Genomic DNA, 9,155 nt, shown 5'->3' on the forward strand with positions numbered 1-9,155 from the left:
ATGGCGCTGCAGATATAAATTGACTATAATTCGCTTACATAAAGACTTTTTTTGTTTTTTTTTTTTTATGTTTCGGATTCTGGAAAAGATCCTCTTTAAAATGATATACAATATGATACATAATTATTTATGTAGACTTAGTTATCCAGCAACAAATCTTGAGCCAATTTTAGCTCCCATTGTATTTTATCACATTTTTAGCCAGGACAAACGTGGCCGTAAAAAAAGAACCCCGGGACAGAATCTGATAGAACTTTGCCAGAATCATAGGGAAAGCATAAGCTTTCATTACATATAAGTCTCATCAGTGGAGGTTCTTGGACCAAGTTTCATACAAAAGTGCCCATTGTCATTTTTAAGCCGTGGTTTTTTTGTGCTATTTCGAAAGTACTTGTTTAAATAGAAGACACGTATTTTTTCTTTTCAAGATTTTTCCACTAGAAGTTACAAAAAATATTTTTTGAAAATTGGATTCTGCCATTGATAGAATGAAGGCAGTATAATGTAATGTACCTTTGCATGCGTATTTAAAACAAGTCGCAAACAAAGTGTCATGTTATGTATGACATTTACTTTTTTTATAACTTTATGTAAAGGTCTGAACTTATTATGCCTTCCTCTTCTGACCTCGTGGATTTTTCAATATATTTCTATTATTACTGAATTAAAAAATCTGAAAAAATGTGTTTTGTGTAAATCATAGAAATATCTCGAAATGGTTTTCGATTTAAGGCACCTTAGTAAAAATGAAATGTTGTCAATTGGGTTATGCATCACAAGATGAACCAAGTACTCACACCTCACCAAGCTTTCTGTTAGACAACTCTCATACACAAGTCTCACGTCTGCGTGTTGTCACAGCCCGGACCCTTCACACAAACAAACTCGTTTTACACAGACATTGACATTATCGTACACGCGCACCTGTGTGTGTGACTTCTGACATACGATTCAAGTTCAAGTGTCTAAACTATGTTCGAGGGCGGGTGAGGTAAACCTAGCTCAGCAGCCGGTGGGGAGCGAAGAGTTGCCGTTCTATAGGTACGTAGTATTATTCCTTATTCTATGTTGTGTTGCTGTTTCTGTTAGTATGTGTGCTTTGTGTGTGTTTATGTTTGTTTGTAAATTGAGTTTGAGGGTGGTTGCACAGTTGCACACTAGCGTCCTCTTGCCAATCTCATCCAAGTGCCACAAGATTTCAGCCGACATCGATTTTCAAAAACACTGGAGATGTATTTTTAATTTATTTATTCAATATTGCACCTAACATGACTGTCACATGCTATTTAACCTCGAAATAACATATGTGATAATTGGAAGTATATCAAAATATTTAAGCTTTTCTATACTTATTATAAGTATACACCGGCCTGCAAAAGTAAGAACTACACTTTTAAAATTATAATAACTCTAAGTACACAAGACAAACTTTCGAAATAAAAAGTACTCGAAATGTTACTGTGTTAATAAATTACTAAGAAAGCCGATAAAATTATCTATAAAAAGTTATTTTTAAATCTAAATCTTTAACTTCTCTTGTTTCTTTTTAAAAGTGTAATACATAGTTTAGCAGTTCAGTGTAGTTTAGAGACTGATTCAAATTAATATAATATTGGTGCCAATTCTGGTAAACATAGGTGCTAATTCCTGGAGACACCACCTAATTTCATTTTAAGTTTTACCTGAAATTTTCTCATCCGCCGAAAAGGGACGGCTGATTAACGCCTGTTAATTTGAAATTTAAAATGAATAGCCGGACGAATCAAATAGGTACGCAACCTGTTTGAAGTGTGCCATCAACTTAATTTAGTTGGGTTATTGGCAGACGTAATTTTTTTAGAAGGTTTATTGGCATGTGTTTTATAAATGTTATGCGGGTCGATTACCCATCCCTTTCTTTTTCAGCGGATAAGAAAATGATAGGTATAACATAAAATTACATAGCGTGTACAGGATATATTATGATTTAATTTTAGTTTGTCAGTTCTAAAACTACTTGAATATTTTTGTTTCACTCATCGTAACAAAGGATTTTTATACTATCTCTATCTGAGTCTGCCAGAAGATATTTCTGCTAGAAATGAGCTGTTCGGTTAAGAAGCAATTCATCTAAAAAAGCAACATTGCTGTTTGACATTTGTTTGCATTGCGCACATACTTTTATATGCGCAAATATCAAATTGCAATATTGCTTTTTTAGATGAATAGCTTCGATGTGGCCTTTTTAACCCCCTTTCGCCAATGGCCTATATACAATCTATTTGTTTTTACATTGAGTTGTGAAAAAAAAATCTGAATAGTTTCCTTAGTCACAAATAAATTATGAAATATTAACTACCAACTAAATGTCTAAAACAAATATAACATTTTCTGTTTTTTCATTTAATTTATTGACTAATTATAATTAAGAAAAACGCAACAATAAGTTCGTTATTTTAAAACATTTTTCTATGACGTCACTGTGTACGTTTGCGTACATATTCCATAGATATTTTGACGTTAAGTAAAAAGTAACAGATTTGACTATTGGAATTGGAAGTTTCTTTTTTAACTTAATTTATGTTCAGCCCGAATCGGCACTATTATCTTAAAATTTATTACCTTAATATAGTAATTAGGTAGTAATAAATAATTTGGTAAATTAATTCAGTAATAATTACTACAGAATGTAAGGAATAGCGATGTTTACATTATCACGACACTAAAGGGTGTACTATGCATTGGAAAATACAGGGTGTTAGTGACATCGTAACGGAAAATTCCACTTCGATCTCAATCATCCCCCAATGTGTCCGTTACGATGTCACTAACACCCTGTATAAATATGTAGGGCGCTATACAGTAAACGAATCTAGTGTTACAATATAATAAATACCCATAATATTAAATTGCATACTCGTAATAAACTTCTCATCATAAAAAATGGAAAACTTTTAAAATTTTGTTCACAAGTTTAATAAATTTTAAATTTGAATTTGGAACAAAGAATTAAAAACCTTATAAAACTTACTTTCAAATTATATTTATTTTTTATTATTCCTAATACTTGTTAACCCTTAACTTGCATTGTTTCGATTTTCTTGACGAGTAGTGTGTATTTAGGGTGACTTTGGTGTCCAGTAAACAAAGTGGTCTATTGTTTGTTACAAATATTAAATACTCATAATTTTAAATTGTATACTTGTACATACACTTTTCACGGGAATGTTCTTAACTACATAATATATAAAAATTACAAGTCGGTTATTCAGTGGCATATTTACTTTTTATAATAGCAATAATATTATTTACTTGAATAACAATATTTTTCTTAACTGCTCAACATGCTTCGCGTGTTTTACAGTAAATCATCATAAAGGAGATTTTATGCGTTTGTTCATGCCCTTTTTATGCTCTCTGATGATTTTATGGGCAGTAGCTAACTCTCACTAATAGTGCCACAATAAATAAAATCTCTTTCAGGCCTATAGATTCGCTATTTTAATCTGAGGCATTCAATACTTGAATATTCGTCACTGGAAAGGCAAAATTAAGTAAGAGCCAAAACGCCATTTCGAGAAAAAGCCGTTTGAAGTTTTCCTTTTTCATCATAACTTTACCCAATGTAAGATTACATTGTTTTTTAATTTTCTATGCCTAGTGAAGACTTACAAAATATCATAACACAGACTGCTATTTTAGGATATTTTGGCTTTCCAGAGACGATATGAAAAGAAAATACAAATAAAATAAACATCAGAATACGTCCATGTTTAGGAAAATCATAATGACATATCGTCGGTTTATAGCGAAAACCACTCAACCGCCTTTTTGATAAATTACATTCCGATGTGATTTTTGTTAACAAAACGTCGCAATACACGCTAGTGTCAATTCAGGTACAAAAGTGTGTTCTCAATTTTGAAAAAAGAATGTGATTTTTCAAAATGGCGCTCACGTAGTTTTCGCTGTAAGCCGACGAAACTATGTATTTTCGCTTAGCAGTAACTAAAATATCGCTACCAGGAGACCTACAATGGCTGCAATCAATTAATAAACTACTTAGGTAAGTCGCTTTGCCTAAAAGGTGAAAAACTTCGCGATTAAATAACTTACAAAGAAAGAAAAATACAAAATAGGCACCCGAAGTGCTATAAAAATTAAATCATTTATTATCTTTTTTTGCTTTTTTGTGCCCAAACATGCGGCCGATTGACTGACCATAAGCAGTTGACACAATTTGGTTTTAGTGGCATGTGAGACAGGTCTCATTAGTGGGCTGCCTTCAATGAGGTAAAACGTAGCCTTGAGGATAATTGTTACTGGACTGCACCTTTAAATAGATAAACACAATCACAAACCGTCTGAAAAAGACTTTCATATCGATGGCAAATCGCAGTGCAGTGAAAAAAAAAGATATTATCCATTTGAGGAGTTCTTGCTTATTTACATTGACATTTTGCATTGTTTTTTCTACAGTTACAAAGAGTCGTCTGCCTGCAAGAGCAGGTCTCCCGTGCAGTTACCTTACTTCTCTTCTAATTCTTTGAAACGTGCTTGCAGCTGTTTGGTGTAGCTGTCCAGACGGTACGCGTTGGCTTCGAACTTGGATACTTGGGCGTCGATTGCGTCGATCTGCTGCAGAAGCTGCCTAATATGCTGCTCATCTGTAAAAAAGAAATTATCTTAAGGTTTAAGCAATTTACTTGTATCGTGTGAGTTGTGAGGTGGATTACCAACCTCATCAACCCTGTAATCAGGATTGCTATTGAGCCGCGAAGGCCACGACTAAAAATACCTGTCTCAGTAAGTAGTAACCAGGATGGGTTAAGATACCTTACGAAGGGCATACATAACATAAACTGCCTATATACGTCCCACTGCTGGGCACAGGCCTCCCCTCAATCAACCGGAGGGGGTATGGAGCATACTCCACCACGCTGCTCCACTGCGGGTTGGTGGAGGTGTTTTTACGGCTAATAGCCGGGACCAACGGCTTAACGTGCCTTCCGAAGCACGGAATCATCTTACTTTTTCGGACAATCAGGTGATTCAAGCCTGAAAAGCCCTTACCAAACAAAGGACAGTCTCACAAAGTGATTTCGACAATGTCCCCATCGGGAATCGAACCCGGACCTCCAGATCTACGAAGGGCAAATCATCTTATTTTCGGACAATGGCTGGGTTTACGCAGTTATAATCATAATTAGAACACATAATACTGGGTTCTTACCACATTAAATCTAGGTCTAGTTACTGTGTTAAATGTGACTCCCGATATTTGAACACTGTTACAAGTGCCATAATCACAGGATGAGTTAAGGCATGATTGAATTATGTGTTTAAATTGTATTAAATTATCTTGTTAATTAAATTGATTCCTGGTGCTGATTCCTAGAGACACTAACTAATTTTATTTTAAGTGAACCCTTTCACTTTCTTATTTGTTGAAAACGAAAGAGATGGGGGACTTAATTAGCGCCAGTTAGCTCTCTAATTATCATCCCCATAAGTGTACAGTATGGTGTCACTAACTGTGTATTGAAATAAAAATAGAGTCATACACATTTCATTGTAGTCGCTCAGAGTTTTGCTGAGGTTAACAGCAAGGTTCCTCAAATCGGTATACTTGGTGATCGCCAAACGGTTGATTTCCTCCAGCAGCACGTAATGGTCCTGGAAATTTTAATAGTTAAGATTAATACTTAGTTTAAGATACATGTTGCTTGTTTAATTAGAGATTGCAGGGACAAATAAATAAACATTAATGAAGACTTTATTAATGACTATAAAGCTACCTGTCCCGCAGCCATTTCACCCTGCAAGTAATCATTGGTCTTCCTGAACAGCTGGGTGGCGAGCCGACTGATCACCGGGTCGTGAGGGTCCAGCACCTCGAAGCTGGAGCAACTGGGTGACATATGAAGCTCTGAAACGTGATGATAATACAATGACTGTTCCTCTATGTGCATATGGTCTCCTTAGCATTCTCACGTTTTTTTTTTATTTCAGAACCTCCCATACATGTGTTTATTGATAGGTCAGGTATTTGTAAGTAAACACATTAATAAGTGTCTAAAATTAATGTGTCAATCCAAAACTAATATAATAAAGCATTTGGCCTATAATATGAAACTGGCCTGAAAGTGACCAATGTTTTAAAAGGAGAATCACTCAGGTGGATTAAAAGTTTCAGATTAGATGGAGATAGTTGGCTCAAACAACAGAAGCTACATAAAATCACCCTTAGAAAAAAGTAAGAAAAAGCAAAAGACACAGATGTAAAACGTAAGCTAACCATAGGAAGGGGCAGAAAAGAGGAAAAAATTATAAGAGTTATTCACTTGACCGTAAAAATAATGTAGGATAATGAATATAAAATTGGTAATAGCTTTACCTTGGGCTTGTTTAGTTAATTTATCTTCCTCTTCAGACATTTTATTAGCTATTTATTACAATACCCTTCAAATGTAAATAAATGAACCAATACGTATACTAACTAAAAAAAGCCGCAGTATACTATACTAAGCTCTCGGAGCGAGAACAAGAGAAGGGTTTCTTGTTAATCTTATTATCAATATTTTAAAATAATATAACGAATGAATAATAATAGATTTCCCGATTATACACGCAAATTCCCAAAAACTTAACCACAACACAAACCACAGACAAAAGTGTGTTTTTTTACGTGTCATTTCATTGTACAGGCAAAGATTTAAATTCATACAGCCACGTCTCAAGTTAGCACATATTTCTTTTTTTTGTTAGCGCTTACTATAGGTACTTATTTTTCCCCTCCTGCAGACTCGACGTGCAGATGTATAGATATGATTTTAGTGCTGCTAAAAAAGGAGGGGTAAGGAAAAAACATTCTGATGTCGGTATAGGTTTTCAACATCGGAGTTTAACGAGAGGACCAAAGCATCGCGTCGTCGTAGGCGGTGGTCTTCACGATATTTCGTGCTAGATGCGATCCAGTAATATTCATAACGCTTGCGAAAGCCACTCAAAGCCTAATCGAAAAGTTATGGCTTTCCGCGTTAATATAGTACCAACTCAGATTCTTATCCGATCCGAAATAGTGCTACGGCCACTTTGGATGCGTCATAAGTCCGTTTTCAACTGAATTCTGTCAATCAGCGACCTTGACCATGATCTTGATCTTGATGAAGATTGTGTCACTTGTGTGTCACATGGTGCTGACGGGTGGTACATTTCTTTTTAAAAAGCAAAATTGTAACAAGGGTAACAAGCAACCTGTATCACTGCCCTTTAGATACCTACTTACTTAGGAAATCGCGGGTCCCCATAAAGTGAAAATCCAGTAAGCGTCTTTTGGAAAAAAATAAAATAGATGTGGTGTGAGAATAAGATTAAAAGCAAAAAGAAGGTTTTCGTTGTACTTAGCAATAAAATGTGATATGAGCAATAAAATAGTGGAAGCCGTATCGAGTCTATCTTTAAAGTAGGTAAACCAATATAGGCGCTTGGTCAGCCCCTGAATTATAGCGGGAGTGGAGGCCGCAAGTCACTCTCCTATTCACGGTTGAAATTGTAACGAACTTACGATACTACACCTATATATCAAATAAAGAAGAAAATAAATTTTAAATTTCGAACAACCAATCGTTTCATTGTTTCCAGACTTCAGTTCGAATTTGGGAGTTTATCCAGGTAGAACGGGACCATACAAGGCGAATAAGAAATTCTTTTTATTTATAAGTGCACTGCAAAAAATAAATATAAAAAATGCGTGAATGTATATCCATACACGGTGGGCAGGCCGGTGTCCAAATTGGAAACGCCTGCTGGGAGTTGTACTGCCTAGAACATGGAATTCAGCCTGACGGGCAGATGCCCTCGGACAAAACAGTTGGTGGCGGCGATGACTCCTTCAACACGTTCTTCAGTGAGACTGGAGCAGGCAAGCACGTACCTCGAGCAGTATTCATAGACTTGGAGCCCACAGTAGTAGATGAGGTGCGTACAGGTACGTACCGTCAGCTGTTCCACCCGGAGCAGCTGATCACTGGCAAAGAAGACGCAGCCAATAATTACGCACGAGGACATTACACTATCGGCAAGGAAATCGTCGACCTTGTGTTGGACAGAGTGCGCAAGCTGGCCGATCAATGTACGGGACTGCAAGGATTTCTCATCTTTCATTCTTTTGGCGGCGGCACCGGCTCCGGGTTCGCATCATTGTTAATGGAGCGCCTTTCCGTGGACTACGGCAAGAAGTCTAAACTGGAATTTGCTATTTACCCAGCGCCGCAGATCTCTACAGCCGTCGTCGAGCCCTACAATTCTATCTTGACTACCCATACTACCCTGGAACACTCTGACGCAGCCTTCATGGTCGATAATGAGGCTATATATGACATCTGCCGAAGGAATTTAGACATTGAGAGACCGACCTACACTAATTTGAACCGCTTGATCGGTCAGATCGTGTCATCGATCACTGCATCTCTGAGATTTGACGGAGCCCTCAACGTAGATCTGACAGAGTTTCAAACCAATCTGGTGCCCTATCCTCGCATTCATTTCCCGCTAGTAACTTACGCGCCAGTGATTTCGGCTGAAAAGGCTTATCATGAGCAGCTGTCTGTGGCAGAAATCACCAACGCTTGCTTCGAGCCGGCTAACCAGATGGTGAAGTGTGATCCGAGGCATGGCAAGTATATGGCGTGCTGCATGCTGTACCGTGGAGACGTAGTGCCGAAAGACGTGAACGCTGCCATCGGAACTATTAAGACTAAGCGAACGATCCAGTTCGTGGATTGGTGTCCCACCGGATTCAAAGTTGGTATAAACTACCAGCCGCCAACTGTGGTGCCCGGTGGAGACCTGGCAAAAGTGCAGCGCGCAGTTTGCATGCTGTCTAACACAACTGCTATCGCCGAAGCTTGGTCACGGCTAAACCACAAGTTTGATCTGATGTACGCCAAGCGTGCGTTCGTCCACTGGTACGTAGGCGAGGGTATGGAGGAAGGAGAGTTTTCAGAGGCCCGTGAGGACTTAGCAGCTCTCGAGAAAGATTACGAAGAGGTCGGCATGGACTCTGGAGAAGGTGAAGGCGAAGGTGGCGAAGAATACTAATATCATTTTTGTTACATTTTTATTTTTAGGACTTATTTTTCCATTTCTCTTAGGTCTAAAATGTATTGTAATTA

The 9,155-nt window shown here is 37.3% G+C and overlaps 2 protein-coding genes across 2 annotated transcripts; one reads left to right on the top strand and one right to left on the bottom strand.

The window, feature by feature from the left end:
• Positions 1-1,231: 1,231 nt before the first annotated feature.
• Positions 1,232-6,639, bottom strand: LOC126380166 (biogenesis of lysosome-related organelles complex 1 subunit 2). Its single transcript, XM_050029437.1, has 4 exons — positions 6,377-6,639; positions 5,778-5,908; positions 5,544-5,655; positions 1,232-4,646 (listed from the first exon to the last, which is right to left on the bottom strand). The coding sequence occupies exons 1-4, from the start codon at positions 6,414-6,416 to the stop codon at positions 4,507-4,509; spliced, it is 423 nt and encodes a 140-aa protein (XP_049885394.1). The 5' UTR covers positions 6,417-6,639; the 3' UTR covers positions 1,232-4,506.
• A 1,086-nt stretch (positions 6,640-7,725) lies between these two features.
• On the top strand, positions 7,726-9,081 carry LOC126380152 (tubulin alpha-1 chain-like). The gene has a single exon (XM_050029412.1). The coding sequence runs from the start codon at positions 7,729-7,731 to the stop codon at positions 9,079-9,081; it is 1,353 nt and encodes a 450-aa protein (XP_049885369.1). The 5' UTR covers positions 7,726-7,728.
• The last annotated feature ends 74 nt before the right edge of the window (positions 9,082-9,155 follow it).

The sequence above is a fragment of the Pectinophora gossypiella genome, chromosome Z (assembly GCF_024362695.1).
Source record: "Pectinophora gossypiella chromosome Z, ilPecGoss1.1, whole genome shotgun sequence".
Lineage (NCBI taxonomy): Eukaryota > Metazoa > Arthropoda > Insecta > Lepidoptera > Gelechiidae > Pectinophora > Pectinophora gossypiella.

Excerpts from the sequence above, each read along its gene's own strand:
- LOC126380166 (XM_050029437.1), bottom strand. The coding sequence starts at position 6,416 with ATGTCTGAAGAGGAAGATAAATTAACTAAACAAGCCCAAG. Across the intron at positions 5,909-6,376 it reads ATTAACTAAACAAGCCCAAG|AGCTTCATATGTCACCCAGT; the intron begins GTAAAGCTATTA and ends ATCACGTTTCAG. Across the intron at positions 4,647-5,543 it reads GAGCGACTACAATGAAATGT|ATGAGCAGCATATTAGGCAG; the intron begins GTATGACTCTAT and ends TCTTTTTTACAG.
- LOC126380152 (XM_050029412.1), top strand. The coding sequence starts at position 7,729 with ATGCGTGAATGTATATCCATACACGGTGGGCAGGCCGGTGTCCAAATT.